This window comes from Cynocephalus volans, chromosome 10 (assembly GCF_027409185.1).
Source record: "Cynocephalus volans isolate mCynVol1 chromosome 10, mCynVol1.pri, whole genome shotgun sequence".
NCBI lineage: Eukaryota > Metazoa > Chordata > Mammalia > Dermoptera > Cynocephalidae > Cynocephalus > Cynocephalus volans.
The window spans coordinates 131,011,064-131,032,672 of record NC_084469.1 but is presented as its reverse complement, the minus strand read 5'-3'; the positions used below and the strand labels follow the sequence as shown (position 1 = coordinate 131,032,672).

The window sequence follows — 21,609 nt, the reverse complement described above, 5'->3', positions numbered from 1 at the left end:
CCCATCAGCAATATGAGGGTTCCAGATTCTCCACATCCTCACTGACATTTGTTATCGTCCGCCATTCTGACTACAGCTGTCCTAATGAGTATGAAGTGGTGAGGTTTAGATTTACATTTCCCTGATGGCTAAAGATGATGATCATCTCTTCATGAGCTTATTAGACATTTGTATATCTTCTGTGGAGAAACGTCTATTCAGTTTCTTTTCCCACTTTTTAATTGGGTTAATTATCATCTTACTATTAATGTATTTATTTTTTAACTTAATTTTTATTTCCAAAAAATAAAAATATCAAGTAATTAAATTACATAGTAAGTTAATTTCATAATTGAAAGTATCATGTAATTAAATATTATGTAAAATAAAATTATGTAAATATACATAATTTAAGAACAATAGTTTTACAAAGCTTAATTCAAACTTCCACAGCCCCACCCTTTTTTCTCACCCTTCATTCCCACTCCCCATCAGCAATCATTTTCCACTTGTTTAGCTATCTCTTTAAATGTTTACTTCCATTTTTTAAAATAGTATGTTTATAGTGCTGTTTCTTTTTTTTTTAATACTGCTATTTCTTGATTCTTTTCAGTTCATTTAATGAATCCCTACTGGATCTAATATGTAAAATTGCGTCCCATCAGTAGTTATGTTCCTAAGGTGGAGAAAGCTGGCCTGCAGTGAGAGGAATGATGCAGCAGAGTCTAGTGGCTTAGACTTTGTGTGTGTGGACTCTGGAGCCAAAATGTCTAGTATCGAAGTCCAGCTTTACAACTTGCTGGTAGTAAGACCCTGTTCTAATTTGTTGAACTCTCTGTGCCTCAACTTCCTCATCTATAAAATGGGAATAGTAATAGTACCACTTTTTAGGGTTGTCATAAGAATTAAGTGAGCTTATCTATGTAAAGCATTTAGTATGTGGTGTTATTATTATTATGTGGTATTATTATTAACATGGCCCCACAAATATATACATTCTCCTTCCCATTCTCCCTATTTAGTTAAACGACAGTTTTTGTTATATCAGCATTTAGTGTTTATATTATTATGACTATAACTTATCTATAGCTGTACCATGTATACTATGATTACATTTCCTTTCTTGCCTGAATTTTTTGTTTTTCCTCTGAAGTTAATGTCTTAGGTTTAGAGCTGGCCTGTGGCTCACTTGGGAGAGTGTGGTGCCGATAGCACCAAGGCCACAGGTTCGGATCCCTATATAGGGATGGCCGGTTAGCTCACTTGGGAGAGCGTGGTGCCGACAACACCAAGTCAGGGGTTAAGATCCCCTTACCAGTCATCTTTTAAAATATATATATATATATATCTTAGGTTTACATTTGTTACTTTTCTATGAACCTATCATCAATTCATCCCCAACTATGCTGAAATTTTTTATAAATATCGTTAATGATTCAAACACATCAAGTAATAGCTTCATCTTTTTGAAGTCATGTCTCCTACAACCCTTCATCCACTTGCTCTTGTCTGGACTGGTTACTTTCTAAGCCTACTGCAAGATTTAAGAACAGATCACATAAAAGCTGATGACACTCTGTGTATAAGGGCAGTACTTATGGACGGGTGTACTTTATAGAAGGGTGATAGCCAGACTAGGTCATTTCATTGGGAAACTCCATACTGTGATCATCTTGAAATCTTTTCTTTAGGGCTTGGTGGAAAAGAATCCTCTAGTCTCCTATGTAGAGAACAGAAGCCTGGCTTCTGGAAGATGGGTGAAGGGAGGAGGATGAGGTCTTACTATTCAGCATATAGACTTTCACTTAATCTTCCAGTTTTTAATGTGGCTTTCTCATCTGTATTTGTACCTGATATCTGTCTATCCAGATTCTCTCTGGTTGGACCCTCCAAAGGGTAAAACTCCAGGCTTCTGCTGTGGTTGGGGAGGGGCAGCCACCTGAATGCAGAGAGTGGAAGAGGGCTCCGGGGACCTGACCACTGCTCAAACATACTTTCAACCAGGGCTTCTGTCCACCCCAATTTTAAGAGGCATGGTACCACCAACTCCTGAACTTTTCTGAGTTTCTATGGTGTGTTAGGCTTGCTTCTGTGCTTCACAGATTTAATGAAGCAATTTATCATCCAACCAGAACACTTTTGAGAGTGAAAGAGGATATTATTAATAATTATAACAGGGTATCAGGTTTAAAATATATTCTCCTGGGCAAATCAGGACTATGACCTTAGGATTCATCCAACTGCTTTTAGCATCAAAACTTTTGTTTCTATTGTCTTGTTACTGTGTTGTTCTTGTTCAGTAAATTAATGTCATTTTTTTATATCTCTACTATTATTTTATTGGGGTTTCAGGAGATAGCAGTAGTATGTGCATATGTTCAACCAGCTTTCCAGGGACTGCCTCCATTCTACCTTCTTTATTGATGGAAAAAGTAGGTATGAAGGGCATTCATGACTGTAGACAGAGCTCTTATGGTTTTAAGCAATGGAAACCTAGTCTGAACTAGCCTAAGCAAAGGGAACTTTTTAACCTATTGCATCCAAAGAAGGGCCGAACAAGCATGTTGTGGGAAAAGCAGAGATGGAGCTGGGTATCAATGACTCTTAGAATCAGAAACTGAAATGCCCCATATCTTGTCTCTGCTTCTCTTGCATCTGTGCTTCATTCGCTTGCACTGGAATCCAGCTTTCTTCCTATGGCAGCAACGTGACTGCTGATGGTGACCCAGTGTTGCTTCTTACATCCAACACTCAAGATGCCCTCTGGCCCCAAATGAAAAAATTCAAGGGAAAAGACTTAATGTTCCAGCTAAGGTCACATGTCCATCTCCAGATCAGCCAGTTTGGCTGGCCTGGGTGGGGTGTGTGGGTTGCAGTTTGTGTAAAATCAAGTTCAGCCTCCACCATAGCCATCTGTGAGAGGTCAGGCTGTTGTTAGTACCTAGGACTAGGAGATAGTCCTATGGCTGGCCAGTTAGCACAGTTGGTTAGAGCAGTGTCTTGTAACACCAAGATCAAGGATTCAGATCCCCTTACTAGCCAGCTGCCAAAAAAAAACCCCACACCCAGGAGATAGTCCCATATGGCCATTTGGATATGGCCAAATCCATACAATATTATAAATGATGGATTTGAGAAGTAAAGCTGAAAAGATTAGTAGTCAGCACCTTACTGGGACTGCTACACTGTAAATGTCCAACCTTTTCTAGTGATAACAGAAGTTACAGTTTGGAAACATTTAAAACTGTTCCCTTTCTGTTTCTACTGCATAATCATTTACATAGATTTCATATGTTACAACTTGGTTTATCTTCCTCTTCTGAATCAGATTAACAGTATTTTATCTTCTGTACTTTAGCTTTCTCCTTTCCCTTTTTATTCTGATCTAAAATGGCCAAGAAGACAATTCTCTCATTTAAACATTTAAAGTCACAGAATTTTAGGATGTTAGAGCTGGAAGAGGCCTTAGAGACTATTTAATATATATTTCACAAAAATTTCACATGGCATGCTAACCTCATGAGATGGTCCTTTGAAATAAGGTCTTCGTGGTCAAATAAGTTTGGAAAATGCTGAATACAACTACATAGTCCCCTGTTGGAGATTCAGTGTATGTTAGCGGTTAAGGAGTCTGAGAAGTTCTGCAGCAAAGAAAACTAACAATTTCCTAAGTTCATTTACCAAGGAACCCTTTTGTCATCACAAACATGCTAAGTAATGTTTCAAGGAACATATTGGGAAATAATCCAACCATCTTATTTTATGAATGAGGAAACTAAAGCTCCTGAAGAGAGTGTAGTTATAGCTTTCCAAAGTCAATGCCAGGAAGAATTAGCACTCATTGCCAGTTGTTGCTGGTAACTTACACTGGCCAAGTGCTAATGAAATATAGTATCTTCCTCTTATTTAATTTACTCATCCATCTGTAACAAGATTCATCTCTTAGGTATCTTAGGGTATCTTAGGTAACATCACTAAGGTGAACTGAAGCACAAATTAAGCACCAGGTTTGGGAAAGTCTACTCTGTCAGCGCCATGTACTTTTATTATAACAAATTATTATAACAAATATTTTGTAGTGCTCCCTTTATTCTCCTGAAATAAAATTTATAGCTTCTTAACCTGCATGCATATTTTAAAAATCTATATATTGCCCCAACTGTAATATAAAGAAGAAATAAAAGGGTAGTAGTTTATAATAAAATAATAATGTATTTTAATGTGTAACTGTCTAGGCCAACTCTAAGACATAACAAACTATTTAGTTGCTCTTACATATAGAATCATCATGAATGTATCAGCTACAAATGCAAATTGATTCATATGTCTTATATTGGCAACTCAAGAGTACCACAAGTGAAATTGAGTAGCCTGATTTACCAAAATGATAAACTGCTCTTTGTAAAATTCCAAATAAATCAAAATATTCTCTCTATTTATATGACAGTTGCATTCCTGAAAAATTGAGTGTATATTAAAATCACACAAAAATACTTTTATTGAGGGCCGAGCCCGTGGCGCACTTGGTAGGGTGCTGCGCTGGGAGCGCGGCGACACTCCCGCCGCGGGTTCGGATCCTATATAGGACTGACTGGTGCACTCACTGGCTGAGTGCCGGTCACGAAAAAACGACAAAAAAAAAAAAAAAAAAATACTTTTATTGAGCATTTACTATATGACAGCATTTATATCTGAGTGCTTTACATGGATTCATTCATTTAATCCTCTTAATAATCCCATTTAGTTATGATTAATATCTCCATTTTAAACATGAAGAGACTAAAACAAAGATAAGCAACTTGTCTAACAGCTATTTAGTGGCAGAGCAGTAGATGAACCCGGCAGTGCAACTTCAGAACTTCTATAGCCCTGTCACCTGAAGGACTCAGAAACTGAGTCATGTGGGCATTCCCTGCACAGATTATGGCTAACAGAGGCTGCTTCAAGTCCTGGAAGTCATGATTGTCCAAAAGAAAAACATGCCAGACTAAATCCCTGCATCATATTTACTGTCTACCTAGGATAATATTAGAATAGTGACAGGGCAATGTTTGGGATAGACTTGGACCCAGGTGCCCTGACCTCCCAGAATCTGCCAGTGTGAACTTTCCAGAGAGCAGAAACAGGAAACAACCCTGGCTTCATTTTTTGCCCTTCCTCATGTTCCACTACCTCTTGCCAAAAGCTCAGTCCAACCACAGACTACGCCATCCATCAACTTCCCATGATGTACCCAGAACTGAAAAAAGCAGGGAAGAGAGAACCAAAGAAAGACCTTCAGGGCTGCCAAGCTGGGGAGTGAGTCTTGGGACTTTTCCTCCTGCCCTACAGCCTAATTCGGGGATTATTTCTTCCTCCAAGAGTGATTATGCTGACAATCAGATGGGCCTCTGGGTTGTAAAGCCCATCTATCTTTGCTCCATCCTGACAGGAAAGGGTTCTAAGTGTGGGCTCCTTGGGGTGACATGAGATGACAGTCTGGATTGGTGCTCTGGTGTCTGTTCCAGCTCATTGCTCATCACCCCCATAGTTTGTTTGCTCATAGCAAATCTGCGCCAAGTCAACTCCATGTCCTCAGAGGTTTAGTACTTCATAATAATGTAGCTAACATTTATTAAGAGCCTATTTTGTGCCAGGCAAGGCACTAAGTTATTTACATTGATTATGTCACTGAATCCTCCTAACCAGCCTGTGAAATAAATATGCTTATTACCTCTATTTACAGATAAGAAAATTGAGGTCCAGAAAGTTTACATTTAGATACTTAAATCACCCAGCCAATGCCTGATTGCCACCTTGGCTGTTCTGAAGGGACTAAGTAGAACTGGCCTTAGATTGCACTCAGGAAGAGGTGAACTGTTACAGGTGTGTTCCTGAGGCCTCCGCTTCCTTATCTGCTGGATTTTCTTCTACTCTTTAATTCTCTTGGGTTGACAGGTATTCAGTTACTCTGGGTGGTAAGGGAACTGCAGTCAGAGAGATCTTTCTGAATTGCAAATCTGTTGAGCTCAGTCCCCAGCTAGTATTTTTTCAGTGGTTCCTTGTGGTCCACAGAATAAAGACCCGACTCCTCAGCATGACATACAAGGCCCCTCATAATCTGGACCCACCTGCCTTCTTTTATTTTCTCTCCCCTATTTCCTCTCTTATTCCCTGAGAACCTCCTGGCAGCCCCAGAATAATCTGCCATACTGTTTCCCATCTCTACATCTTGGGTCATACTATTTCTTATACCTCAAATGCCTTCCTTTTCCCTACATGTCCATCTGATAAACTTTTATTCATCCTTTAGGACTCCATTTAAATGTTACAGTTTTCATGAAAAGCCTTTCCTGATTTTTCAAGTAAAATTAGTCCTCGCTTCTCCAGGCTCTGTAGTACTTTATATATTGACTCAGTATGAGAGTAGATACTGTAATGATTTGCATGAAATCATTTCTGTAAGAGGTATGAAAAACTTTTTTAGAATTTCTTTGTACCTACCTTTGTAATAGACTTCTTAGATCTTAAATTGGAAATTCTGGGACTTCTGAACTCTTCCAGTGTTCAGGTTTCCCAAGAACCGAAGTTGTCTGAACAAGTTTTCTTAAGGAGGTCATTTTGCCCCCCTTACTTGGAAATGCCTGAAATTTTTTGTTGTTGTTGCAATCAGGTTGTAGACATGCTGTCCCCAAATCAGCTGGGAGAACGGGTCCTGAAGCAGAGTCAGAATGAATATTGATGTGCAGCCAGAATCAGTCTGCATTTCAAAATGTGGCTTCTTCTTACACACTATATATTTGTATACTTAGCTGCAAAATTTTTTGTGCATGTATTTCCCTTAATTCCTTCGATCTGGGCAGAGGTTTCTGCCCTGATACCAGCTACTCTAGCAACAGAGGCAGCTGCATTTATCTTATCCTCTCATTTTCTTGCAGCATGCATGTTGTTAGCCTGTGACCGTGACTTTCTGTCTTCAGAACCATACTTCACATGTTTAAGAACAAAATTTTTTTAGTGTTTCAGAGAAAAAATGCCATCTTAGTTTGCAAGTCAAAATTTATTTTGACCACCCCCATCCCTTCTGGAAAATAAAAACCTTGTTGATAATTAAAATTCTGAGCAGTGCAATAGGTTATGTCCAAATCACTTTGCCCTTATAGTTGACACTTAGATTTTTCATAGGTAAAGTCATAACAGTGACCTCTACTTTTGAAACCATGGCATATCTCTTACGAAGTCTCCTATACAGTGTTTTCCCCTAACATCCTGCACTTCTGCATCCTTATTATTATTAGATTATTACAGTTTCCTGAGGAGCACTTTTTTATTATTAGATTACTAGATTCACTTGGAAAGCATAAAAAGTAATTAAAAAAAAAAAAGCCTGAGCTCCAACCCCTAAGATTCTGATTCTTAGGTGTGAGGTGAGACCCAGGCACTTTTAAAGTTCTTCAGAGGATTTTAATGTGCAGCGAGGGTAAAGAATCACTAACTAAAAGATAGTATCACTCAGAGGCAATGGTATACACTTTGTCAGTGTATCATACTTTCCTGGTGTGGGGCAGGGGGGTTGCTTTTTTCTGTCTGGTCCACCCCATGTATGTGTTAGCATATAATACAAACCCTTCCAGGGCCTCTGATGTGTCAGTGATTCTGGTTTTCTCAGGCCTTTGGTTCAACTTTATAACGTTATGTTCCTAAAGTATCTCGCACAGAGCATTGAATTCCACTGGGCACATGCTTTAAGAACTGTGACCTACACTTCCCCTAACCATAGAGGCATAGCTAACTCAAGCCAGATCTGAGGCTGTCTGACCAGGGTGAGCCTGGGTGATTCAGGGTGCCCCAAAGCAAACTGGCACCCCAGAAGAATCCCAAACCTTGGATTCATCCACTAACCCATCTGCTGCCCCCTTCTCTCACCAGCCAGGCACCAATCACATAAACAAGTTGGATGGTGCAGGAGAAAGATCAAATTCTCTCCATGGTATCTTCCTGCATATCAGATTTCCTGGTAATGCACATGTTTAAAAGCAAGGTTTGCAAAGTTAGACCTGACAGATGCAGGTTTGAATTCTAACTATGTGTCCTTGAGTAAATCTCTAATCCTCCCTAAACCCCTTTTTCCTAATTCGTAAAGTGGGGCTAATAATACCTACCTCATAAGATTAAATGAGATAATGTATGTAAAGGCTTAGCACAGTGACTGAAATGCCATAAACACTCAATGAATGGCAGCAGTGAGCCATGTTCAGGTGCTGTCTAATCCCACATGAGGAGCTTTAGGTGCAGAAAGGAAACAAACTGTGCCGCTCTCAGCAGAGTGTCCACGTGAAGATCCCCCAGGGCCAGGGACAATGATGCCTATCCCCCCAGATGCAGTAACTGAGTACAGTTTGAAAGCTGGAATTGTATCACTTTCTTAGGACAACGCTTCCATTTCTCCCACCACAAGCAGCAGCCAGCTGCCTTTGCACACACTCCGGCCATTTTCTCCGCTGCCTTTGTTCTATTTCAGTGCCCGTGGGGGTGTAGGAAAGCTGCCTTCCTCAGGTTGCTATTTAAAGACATTCTGAAAGACGCTGCCACGGCTGCTCCTACCACCACACATGACAGCTGCTGCTCCTGTCCCTGTGCAGTGAACTGTATGGTCTCTGATCCCTCACAGCCCTTGGGTAGCATCTTCAGTGTAAGCTAGCCTAGGAGCACATATAATGAGGCATCAGGAAGTTCAACTGCCTACATTTAGTTTAGGACCCCTGAACTGTCTATCACCCCTACCAGGGATTAACTGCTAGATGCCATCTTGGTCTTTGTCCCTAAACTGCTTAGCCTATGTCCCTGTAGCATTTTTGGCACTTGGCCAGTTAAATTCTTCCCCCTTATTCTTCAGTGAAAATTACTTGATACCCCACCATCCCCTTCACACCCCATCTCCAATTTGCACTTGAGATGCTCTCCCTATTTAACAGCCAGACACAATCCAGAAAGGGTAAAAATGCCATTTATCTCTAGCAGAAAAAAATACTTTGAAAATAAAAGGTTTTTGAAAAGCTCAGTAACCTCTGGCTAATAATAATGCCACCCTGAACTCCAGCATGTTTGAGATTCTCTGTCAGGCATGGATAAAAATCTCTTAGACATTAGTAATCCTGTCTCTCTTTGTTGACCATCCCAGCACTTTCAATGAAGTGTCTCAGAAGCCTGGTCGTTTTGTTTGAATTGGCCCTAATTTCTTTTTCATAGACCCATCAAAGTGAAGGTTTGGGTTTTATCAGTAAAGCATTATTCTTCTTTGGGCCAGAGCTCCCTGAATGAGGTCCAGATTGCCTCCATTCTGCTTCCCCAAGTTATTTGTTTCCTGCCCGTTATCTTAGAGAGGCCACTCACCTCAAAGACCTCACACTCTGGTGCCTTTCTGCGTGCCCAGCAGAATTCTGCCTGATGCTCTCACTTCTGCATAGTAGCAGGATCAGAGTGTTCCAGCGTGCCAGACACTGTCATCTGACCACACTGGCCCCGATACTGCACTCAGACTACATTAAATCTGTTTCCCCTCTTTTACACTCCTCCATTTATTCATCCGCCTGACCACTCTTTTGGCTTCTGCTCTCTATTCTTTGTTTTCAGAGATGTGCCTTTCCCCTTGTTTTCTTAGCTCTTTGAGGGTAAACCCAATTTTCTCAACGTGATGGTGATAATAATGATACTTTGAATTATATATCACTTTGCTTATGATAGCAAAATACCCTCACATACATTATCTCTTTTGATCCGCACAACAAACTTGTAAGGCAGGCAATATATGTGCTTTGTGCATTCCACTTCATAGTAGTAAAATAACCACTTTGAGAGGCAGAGTAGTGTAGTGATTAATAAAGAGCAATGGCTCCAGAGTTGGGCTGCCAGGATTTGAATGCTGCCTCTATCCATAACTAGCTGTGTGACCCTGGGCAAATTGGAGATAGTAATAGCACCTCTCTCATTGTGCTATGAGGATTAAGTGAGTTAATACAGATAAAAATGCCTGGCACACAATATACTGTGTAAGGATTAGCTATCATTTTCATTCATTCATTCATTCCTCAAAGATTAACTATGTGCCAGGCTGTGTTCCAGGCCTCAGTGATATGAGTAACAAGATGGACACAGTCCCGGCCCTCATGGAGATCACAGTATTAGTGGGGAGACTGACAAACCACTACTTATTTAACACCCACCACGTGCAAGTCTTTGTGCGTGGATCTTTTATAGACATTAATTCTTACAAGAACCTTAAAAGGAGGCAGTGTTGTCTATATTTAACAGATGAGATTGCTGGGGTTCCAAGAGGTGAAGTAGTTTGCTCACAATTCCCTAACTTGTAATTGGAGCTCCAGGATTTCACTTCGCCCATTCGCCTGCTTCCAGACCACTGGGTTCAGCTCTGCGCATCTGCCTCCCCTGCGGTGTGAGCTTCTGAAATGCTGTCCCTCTCACTCAGAATACATAGCTTAGTCTCCTGCACACGATCTGGAAAATGTTTGCTGAGTTGTTCTCTCCTGATGATCCTTGATTCTGTGCCCCATAGCTAGTCTCCTCTGTTCACTGTCACTTCCCTTGGCCACAAAACCACACATTGGTTTTAATATGGAGCACAGTGGTCAAAATGAGGGTTCTTAGAAATTGCCTATAGCTTCCTGACAGGTTCATACCACACCTAAGGCTTTTTCCAACATGTTTTTAAACAGGACTGGGTGCTTCTGGGGTCTCCTCCTCTTCTGGGCACCAATCTAGAGAGTCTTTTTGTCTGCCAGGATAGTCTCCAGCCACCAACTCCAGTTTACCTCCTTCCCCTTGTCTTCCCTGCATTTTATTTCAGTGTCTAACTTCCCTGTTACTCCTCTGGTTTCTTTTGTCTTTGTGCCCAGTACTTATTTAATTCTTAGCCACAAAGGGAGCCACAATTGGTGGTTGAAAGGAATTGGTGGTTGTATGGAATTTAGTTTTCTTTCCTTTTGATCTTTTTTTCACCTCATCTATTGGGTCTATAAAAGGTTGAATTTCCAAGTACAATTAGTGTACACTAGCATTGAACTTTCTTCTTAAATATTAAGAAATTATAGATGGAAAAGTCTCTGCTAGATCATATCATTCCAGAGTCCTTTCAGTAAATGTCTTGTTTGTGACCATCATTTGTGTTGTGTCTTGTTGATCCTACATAATAACAGAAGAATAGCAGTTTCATTCACCTAAATTCTATTAGTAAAATCACCTTGAAATGTAAGTGATTTTTAAAATATTAAAATAATTTTGTAAAAATGAATCTGTTCATTACTAAATATCTTTATTATTGGAGCTTATATTAGAGAGGTAGCCTTTTTTTTTTTTTTTTTTTTTCTTCTTCCTCTGTTTTCCAGATATACTGGATTATGGTTATATGGCTTTTATAATCAAAGAAACAAATATGGTTAGGAATTAAAAAGAAGAAAGATATTTGCCATTTATTTCTTCTTTTGATCTTAACTCAAAGATACAACCACTTTGGGGATGTTCCAGGTCAAGCTCATTGAAAGAGTCAAGCACTGTTTTCCTGCTTTTCCATTGTAAGTGCACCTGTGTGCCCACGGCAGTCTTTCACTCACACTGTTCCCTTTTCACTGTACCATGCCTCTTCTGGTCTTTTCTCAGCCATGTCTAACCCTAAAGACTGCCCCGTCCCTGAATCGTCAGCTTTGTGTGTTTCAGTGAACTTGTGCTTTGAGAGCGGGAGAGGGGAAAGGGAGAGAGAGAGAAAGTATGTGTGCGTGTGTGTCATATACACTCTATAAATTCTTTTGATAAAGCACCTGAACCCCACCCCCTTTCAAAGAGTTTTCAGAGTAGGAATCTGGGTACTTCTTTACCATATTCCTTTCCTAAGTGCTTCTCAAATGAAAATTATTATTTCAGTCACCTGTTGCAATAAGCTGAGCTAGATCTCTGGATGAGACGCACCCACCCCCACTCACCTACCCCCACCCCACCTTCCCCTGGAGTCCTTCAGATTTGATACAGTTGTAGGATGAATGGCAGGTGTGTTGAACTCTTAATGAGAGGTTTCCTCTGTGGGATTGCCCAATATCCTGCCCACCACAGAGGCTCCTGTGAACAACTTTACCTTTGAACTCTCCTTATAGTCAGCTCCTGATCCATGGGATTTGGTAACAATCCCTGGCTGGCAGGAAGCTTTGATCCTTGGGGAGTCCAGAGGAAGTCCTGTGATGTGTGGGATCCCTAGAGTTACAGGGATTGGGGAGAAGCTATACCAGGGTGGGTTGCTAAGATAGACCCATTAATTAAGAAGGAGCCTTTGCTTAACACTCAGTACCTAAAAGGGGAGATCCGGTAACTGAGAACAAGGAGCTCAGCACCCCTCAAGTATGAAGTGGTGTCTGCACAAGCATTATTGTTATTTTAAGGATGCAGCAGTGCTGTTGGGAAAATTCCTACCCACACCAGGAAAGAACAGAATACCTTAGAACGTCCCTTTTTAACAAGTCAAAACTAACCTTACTTTGAATTTTAGGAGGCTCTAGCCAAAAAAACAAAAGCAAAAACAAAAAACAAAACCTCTAAAGATATTTCTGTGAAAGATTACTCTAGAAGAAAAAAAAAAAACGATGACCTTGTAATAAACAGTGGAAACTCTAGAATGTCTATGTATGAGAAGCTTAAGCCTATTGTCCATTGGAGAGAGTGTTAGGAGATTGGTCTTTAAGCTGTGTTCGCATAGCAAGCATACTGGTTTTGCTTAGAAATTGCCTATATTTGAAGTGGCTGGTGGATGAGGGAACTCACTAAAACTTCCCCAAGCATTCCTTGCTGCCACCCATTGGCTACAAAGTGAAGTCCCTTTCACCTGGTAGGAAGATGTTCCTCTTCCCCCACCCATTTCCAAAGGCAGAAGTGACTTCCTTTGCTTCCATGGAATCACATACATTTACCTCGTAATGTGGAGATCACTCTGCATGGTGTTTATGTGCCTGCCTCCCCGCTAGGCTAGGCTGTCACTGCCAGAGGGGAGGGTTCGTGCATTATTCATCTTTTTTATCACCGACACACTGCCTGGGCACGACTAGCCCCTTAATAACGTTTATTGAATGAGTGAGTAATCATGAGGCAGTAGCTGTGGGGAGTCATCCTCTTTCGGGAATCATCTCATTTTCCCACTGCCAGCGCCATAGTTCGAGTCAGACGCCTGGCCTAGGAGACCTAACTCCTGTTGTGTCTCAGCAGCTCCCGAAAAACCCCAGGAGATAAGCCCAGCTGTGATGGAGTGGCTTCTTTGTGAGGTTTGCTCATGGGACTCAGGCACATAACATGGTGACATTGGGCAAAGAGCATTGAGAGGGGTCTGCGGGGCCGACTGCATAATATGTGTAGCCCAGTGCAACATTAAAGTGCAGGGTCCCTTGTTAAAAAAAACAAAAACAAAGTTTTTTCCTTCCTTCCACATTTCTCTCAACTTGTCATGGTGTTTATTATTTGCTATTAATGTTCTAAATGGAGAAAAATTAAAATGCTAAATTATTAGCATGAATTTTATTATTCATCTTTATATTGTGCAATGCCAATTTTAAATGCAAATATAAGAGCATTTAACTCATACTCAGAATCACTGAAATTACGCAATTTGTATTCTGTAGCTTGTACATGCATATGTATTTCCTTCTTAGCAGAACAGTAGAAACTCTACACAAAACGAACTCAACTGTTTTTATTTCACTTCTTGATACATGCACATTCTACCAACTCTCTCTACCTTCAGTTTACTGATGAATAAGAAAGGACTGAAAGGAATGTGAACTATAAATTGTCCTGTTTCCTTCTCTATCATCATCTTCAGTGGAAATGGTTGGCTAAAACGGAAGGAAACGAGTAAGAAAAGATGTGAGAGGGTTCCTTGGTCATCCATGTTTTTTAGAAAGCCACTGCTTTCTTTTTGGGTTTGAAGCAAGTTCTGTTTCGAATAGAAAGTATGGTCTCTCTGGAATGTCAGTGCCTGCATTTGCTCAGTCGTAAATGTAACAGACGTGCTTGCTTGGTACATGCCTCGAATCTTGAACTCATCCACTAGAATTCTGTACTCACGGGAAAGGACACATGCAGATGAACCGGCAAAGATGGTGGACACAAATTTCATGTATCTCCTCTGCTCGTGTTCATGCTCCCATGTCCCATTAGACTTCATTTGCAAAACAGAAGTTCAAAGATAAAAGTATTAATAATGTTAAGATGGAAACAGCAGATCATTAAACCAAGCAAGCGTGGGGCCCTCTAGAGCATGGGGCCTTGTGTGACTGCACAGGTCACACACCCGTGAAGCCAGCCTTGGTTGTCTGGCATTGTTTCAATATATATTCTTAGAATTTTTGGTTTTTGCCAGTTGAGAGACTGGCTAGGAGTAGCATACATGCATGCCTTCGTTAATTCATAAATTTTTTTACGTACCTGCCATGTGCCAGTCACTTTTTGAGGCATTGGGACTACATGAGAGTGAAAAAGGCAAGACATGGCCTCCATGTCAATAGCACTTGTGATCTAGTGAAGAAAACAGTTTTTAGATTACACAGTTGGGGCTGGCCCGTTAGCTCAGTTGGTTAGAGCACAGCCGAGGTCATGGGTTCAGATCACCATACTGGCCAGCTGCCAAAAAAGTTAAAAACTAAATTACACAATAAATATTTAAATTACGACTGTTGTGGCACCACAGACAGAACTACAGAAAGGGTAGGAAGGCTGACCTAGGTGGGAGTTAGGAAAGGAATCTCTGAGGAAGTGGCATTCTAGGCCGAGGGTGTAGGAGCTGTAGGGTGAAGAAGAAGTGAAATAGTCTCCCAGGCTGAGGGGACAGCCTCAGAAGACTTGAGCTAGGAAGGAGCTTTCCTTAGACAGGGGAAGAAAGAAGGCCTGCACAGCTGGAGCACCGGCAGCCTTCAGGAGCCAGCTGTGGGAAAGGCTCTGGGGCAGGGGGGGCGTGTTCTGTGTAACTCTTTCCCTTGCCTTCCTCCTTCCACTCCCCCAAACCCATGCTGACCAAGGAGATCAAAAGATGGAAAGGCTCTCTTTCTATTCTTATAGCAAGTCCAAGAATGTTAAGGGATGCTGGGCCTAGAACACATGCTCGTTACCCACTGAATTCACCATTTCCCGTCATTTCCATTCACCATCTCCAGTGCACTTCCTGTTCCTAAAATGTGACCTCTCTTTCTTCTGACCTCCATCACACTGCTCTTTTAGGACCCTTACCATGTTCTATTCTGTACAGATGGTCCCTGACTTACGATGGTGTGAAAGCCCTACACATTCAGTAGAAACTGTACTCCGAGTACTCAAAAAACCATTCTGTTTTTTACTTTCAGTACAGCATCCAGTAAATTACATGAGATATTCAATGTTTTATTAAAAAATAGGCTTTGTGGGCTGGCCTCGTGGCGCACTCGGGAGAATGCAGCTCTGGGAGCGCAGCGCCGCTCCCTCCGCAGGTTCGGATCCTATATAGGAATGGCCGGTGCGCTCACTGGCTGAGCGTGGTGCGGGCGACACCATGCCAAGGGTTGCGATCCCCTTACCGGTCACGAAAAAGACAAAAAAAAAAAAAAAAAAATAGGCTTTGTGCTAGATGATTTTGCCCAGTTGTAGGATAATGTATGTGCACATTTAAGGTGGGCTAGGCTAAGCTGTGATGTTCTGTAGGTTAGGTGTATTAAGTACATTTTCAATTTATAACATTTTTGACTTACTATGGGTTTATCAGGTTGTAACTCCATCATAAGTCAAGAAGCATCATATTGTCTGTCTTTCTTTATGTGCATGCCTTCTTATCTTCCCCACCAGACTGTAAGCCTTTTAAGGGCAGGTTCTAGATCTGTTTTATCTGTTAAATGGCCTTATGAGAATCTTTGCCTCGTAGTTAATTCAGTTTAATGTAAACTTATTTATTTTTCCATACGTAATACACTCATCAAATACAATATTTAAAAGGTACAATAGGTATATAATTCCACACCCCCTCCGCCTCCCCAGTTTCCCTCTCTGTAGGCATCCTGCATCCAGTCTGAAGTGTGTGTAGTTAAAAGAAACAATTACAAATATGATTAATCGGCACATTTTTCACTGTCCTGTAACATTTAGAGAAGGATGCCTACCCAATGGATGTTTTTTAATGTGTTTTTGCAGAGCTAGTCCATGTTTATAGTATTTGTTATATACTATAATATATATATACATACATAGTAATTACATAGCTTTTATATAAAATGATAGATGAATGTGTACATTCTCCTATTTTGTTTTTTCTGATATTCCTCCTTTTATGAAATTTTACATTGGCATGGCCTTTAATATTCAGCCAACTCTTGAAGTTCCAAAATAGTGGGAGCTAAATTTTTAAAGCCCATTGAGCCAATTATTGTCAGAGATGCTTGTATGTAGTGAAATAAACCCAACTTGATCCATATAGGTAGCATTATTAATAAATAGAAAGAACTCTGCATAGCATAATGGCTAAGATTGTAGGCCCTATTTCTTCTAAGCAAGATACAAACTCCAGGGCCAGCCCGGGGCTCACTTGGGAGAATGTGGTGCTGATAGCATCAAGGTCCCGGGTTCGGATCCCTATATAGGGATGGCCGGTTAGCTCACTTGGGAGAGTGTGGTGCTGACAACACCAAGTCAGGGGTTAAGATCCCCTTACCGGTCATCTTTAAAAAAAAAAAAAAAAGATGCAAACCCCAGAAACTATAAATCAAAATGTAAAATGTAACTTGACTGGAAAAAAAATTTACAAAGAAAAAGTGCCAACTGGGAAAAAAATATTACGACTCTTATGTTTTAGATAATGGACATTTTTTCATATACAAAGAACTCTTACAAATCAGTAAGGAAAAGTTTAAATACACATATCAGAAAAAAATACAAATAGTTTATACATTTATTAGAAGAATGCAAATTAAAAACAACAGGATGCTAATTTTCACTTACTAGATTAGCAAAGATAGTTTATAATATGTGGCACTGAGAATATGGGGAAATAAGAATTTTTATAGTGTTAGATAAAAATGTAAATTATTGCAAGCTCTCTGGCCGTATCCATCAGAGTTTTATTTTTTTTTAATGTTTTCTTTTTTTTTAAATTCTATTTATTTATTTTATTTATTTATTATTATTATTATTTTGTCTTTTTTGTGACCGGCCGCACCACTCAGCGCACCGGCCATCCCTATATAGGATCCGAACCCGCGGCGGGAGCACCGCTGCGTTCCCAGTGCCGCTCTCTCCCGACTGCGCCACGGGGCCCGCCCTCCATCAGAGTTTTAAATATGCATTACCCTTTGACCCAGAAATTCCATTTCTAGGTATTTCTCCTACAGATATACTTGTACATCTCTGTAAAGACTTTAGTATCGGATATGTGCCGGTGATACAAAAGAGCTTCAAAATATGTAATGTGGGGGGGAAACATCATGGCACATAACAGAGTGTAGAATATAATTTTGTGCTTTAAAAAGGGAAGGGAAAAGGGCTGACCCCGTGGCGCACTCGGGAGAGTGCGGCGCTGGGAGCGCTGCGCTCCCGCCGCGGGTTCGGATCCTATATAGGAATGGCCGGTGCGCTCACTGGCTGAGCGCGGTGCGGCCGGTCACAACAAAAAAAAAGACATTAAAAAAAAAAAAAAAAAAAAAAAAGGGGAAGGGAAAAGAAACATATACATATATATACTTGTAAACACCTACAATATTTCTCACAATTAGGAATGGTGTCCTCTGATAAGGGAAACCACAAGTCTGGTTTAAGAGAGCTTTAGTTTTCAATGTGTGCTTTTTTGTACTGTGTTATCATCTCAGTAAAAATAAAAAATAAGAACACAGCCTCCGGATGTTGGAAACCTGGCTCCACCATATTTTTAGCTGAGCAAACTTAACCCTCTAATCCTGTTTCCTTATCTGTAAAATGGAGTTAATAACCTTCCTTTATACTACCTTTTTATGACTGGCATAAAAATTAGATAATATATGAAAAGTACCTAGTACAGTACCTGACCCCCAAAATAGTAGTTTTTGAGGCAAAAAGCCCTAGACCAGTAGTAACTTCATAAGTAGCTGCAAACAAAGTCACACAACCCCTCTGTGGCCCAATTGTCTTCTGTCCCTAGTTTGACCAGATGGTCCTTAAGTCCCCTTACTCTGAGTTTTCCTGCTCCTTTGAAACCTGTTTCTTGCTAGAAATTCTAGTTCCGAAACCAGGAGGATTTTGTAGGGGATTAGGTGTTTTTGGCACCCCCCTAATTCCATACCAAGCCATAAGATCAGAGCATTGGTCATGAAAAATGGGTGTGGGTCTGGCTACGGAGTCCTCTCTTGTTTCCCAGTGCAGACTTGCAATTGAAAAAAAATTCTAATGAGTGGGGGAAGGGCATGGGAATGGAACTGTAGTGGCAAATTCTAAAAGCAGGGGCAAGGAAAGGCATGATTGCTGAGGAAATAGCCTCCTGAAGACAGATGGCTGTTCTGTGGGTGTTGACGAAGGCTTTGTGGGGATCTAGAGAGGAAATGCTGGTAATCAGCTGCCCTGGGAGCAGCCATAGCTGGGCAGTGTTGCCTGCCTGTGGTTCTGAGGTCTGTGCCATGCATCGAGACTGAAGGAAGGGGGCTGGGATCTGTACTTAGGCCTGGGAGTAAAGAAGGAGCAGCATCGCCAAAGGCATGTAATGCGGGGTCAGGGGTGAGTGAGAAACACAAAAAGAAACCTATCTCAGTGCAGTTGCTGCAGCCACCCTTCCCTCCTTCCCCAACCTAAGAGCACCATGTATTCTTTTTTTTTAATTTTTCTCTTTTTTTGGCAGCTGGCCAGTACAGGGATTGAACCTGGACCTTGGTGTCATCAGCACCACACTGTAACCAACTGAGCTAACCAACCAGCCCCATGCATTCTCATCTTAAGGGAGCCTATGGGTTTCCTCACAGAAATCCTCAGATAGGAGGAGAGGGCAGTTCCGTTGTAATGCAAAATGTTGGCACAGTAGACAGGTGGTCATGACTCTGTCTCTCTCCTATAGGTGCTGAGGGATGTCCTCAAGGATCTCTACCAACTGCTGAAGCACGTGGTGCGTTTGGAGCCTGATGACGTGGCCAAGCTCCATGCGCAGCTGGCCCTGGAAGAGCTGGATGAGATCATGAGAAACTTCCTGTTTCCACCACAGAAGCTGGAGAAGAAGATTGTGGTCCTGCCATAGATTTGATTCAGAGGATGTGGAGGAGGCAGACAGGGACCAAGCAGTCAGAGCGATGCCCAGGCCTTCCAGCAGGTCTCCCTGCTGTCTCTTTGGTGCTCACATTATGGCTGACCCTGGAGGTGGCTTTATGACACTGGTCACTTGGGTCTTTAGGCTGACCTTCCTAAAATATCTATTTAGCCATCCTGCATCCAGTCCGAAGCATGTGCAGTTAAAAGAAACAATTACAAATCTGATAAATCGGGACATTTTTCACTGTCCTGTAGCATATAGAGAAGGATGTCCACCCACTGGATGTATATATATTTTAGTTGTTTTTGTTGTTTTGGTGGCTGGCCAGTATGGGATCCATCCCTTGACCTTGGTGTTATAGCATTGCACTCTAACCAACTGATCTAACTCGCTAGCCCTATTTTTAACATGACTGATAGAATCTGATTATTTGACCATTCTCTTGCTACTTGAGGAGAAGAGGCTGGCCACCATATGTCACATATCTTGATTTTCATTTGTGGTGAGATCATTCTTGTGATAATGAGCAGCAGGCAGAGCTGGTCATCCTTGCTGGCTAAAGAGGCATTTCAGAGTACAAGATGCAGTTGGAGGTGGGGAGGGGAATGAAATAGTTATCAAAACATGTAAAGTGGAATAAAATTATGTTGGCTGGAAAGAACAACAGGTCTGAATCTGGTCTTCTGGTACTGAGATGGAAAGCTGTGGAGATGAAGAGGCTTTGATCCCCAGAACAGAGAATCAAGTTGGCTGAATCTTCCAGAGAAGGGTAAGCCCCATGTTCATCCTCCTGGGCCATTTTCTTTTTTCACTCCCTCTACTATTGTTTGTATAGAATTGCCCAGATTATCAGGAGAAAAGAGCCACTAACATCTCAGAGAGTTTCTATCCTGCATTTGTTCTGCTCTTTTAGAAAGATGGATGTTTAGACCGTGGATTAATTCTAAATGCAGGCTGGAAAGTGTGTTGCATATTAGTGGCCTGATGCCAGCTTTATTGAAATAATTGCAGATGTTGCACTGTGATCTCCTCTTTATTTATTTATTTTAGCCACTGCATTTTGAAGGCAGCCAAAGGAGATGATAAAAAGGAGAAACTGACTGGCTGCTTCAGATAAGCCCTCCCTGTTGTCAACACCTTGACAAGGCTAACCTACAGCTCCCTGATCAGTCCTCAGCTTTGCTAGGCTAGGTACAGAATTTTATTACAGGATTTTATCCCTGCTCCCTGGAATGACCAGACCCAGGAGAACCAAAACACAATTTCTGAAACTCAAATGACTGAAGGATCTATCTACAAACATGCTCATTTGCCAGTTAACAACAGGATATTTCTCTCTAGCCAGATTACAGACACGTTTTGTGGTGGGCATCCCTTTAAAGAGGTCAATTTACAGACGGTTACGGATTACAAGTTAGCTTAGTGAACAAAGAATTATAATACAGAAAGTTAGATGTTTTTAAGGAATATTTGTATTCAGCTAGTATAACTGGATTAATTTCTGTTCTCCAAATCAAGGATGTCAAGAAAATCAGGATTGGGGCTTTCAAGTCAGGGAAGAATCTCCTTTGGGCCAGCTGGATATACACTAAAAATGCTTGTTTCTTGGCCTTCCATCAGCTAGACTCCACATAACCCACTCCATATAATCAGATTGAATATGTTACACAATTGATTTAACTTACAGCTTTGCATTAAATGCATTTCAGTTCTGAGGATGTATCCTAATTGATCACCTTGATTAGACTGAGAAACTCTAGTCTAAAAACCTCAGATGGCTCATGAAGCATCCTAGTTCTTTCACCTCCACTTATAAATAACCTCTTTTTTTGTTTTGTTTTTGTTTTTGTCCGTTTTTGTGACCGCTCTCAGCCAGTGAGCGAACTGGCCATCCCTATATAGGATCCGAACCCGTGGCGGGAGCGCTGCTGCGTTCCCAGCGCCGCACTCTCCCGAGTGAGCCATGGGGTTGGCCCTATAAATAACCTCTTAATTTGAAAAATTACCTCTATTTGAGAAGTGGCTAAAAGCATCAGTTCTTCATTGATTTTGATGAATTCAATTTCAGAGAGTGACTTTTTCTTTCTGACTTTGTTACTAAATTCAAGGGAAAGCTATCTTAATGTAACCCTTCTAAAACATGACCAAATTATTAATGTTTTCCAAATTATTAAATAATTCTTCCAAACATATATATGTACACATATGAGAGAAGTCCTTGGGAAAGAGCATGAAAACTTTAGGATAATAAAAGCACAAAACTTAACAAACAAAAAAGCACAGAACACCAGGGGCCAAGGCACATGGCAGGAACAAAAGTGACATGTCTCTCTCTGCACGGGGCCTGTGAGGCATGTCTTGCCTCCTGCCTCCACCCTTCT

The 21,609-nt window shown here is 41.1% G+C and overlaps 1 protein-coding gene across 1 annotated transcript in view; it reads left to right on the top strand.

Annotated features, from left to right (window-relative positions):
* TANGO6 (transport and golgi organization 6 homolog) overlaps positions 1 to 19,892 on the top strand; it is a 174,796-nt gene extending 154,904 nt beyond the window's left edge. Inside the window, exon 18 of the mRNA XM_063110649.1 lies at positions 19,040 to 19,892. Coding sequence (XP_062966719.1) covers positions 19,040 to 19,216 — 177 coding nt within the window. The 3' untranslated portion in view covers positions 19,217 to 19,892. The remainder of the gene's footprint in view (positions 1 to 19,039) is intronic.
* The last annotated feature ends 1,717 nt before the right edge of the window (positions 19,893 to 21,609 follow it).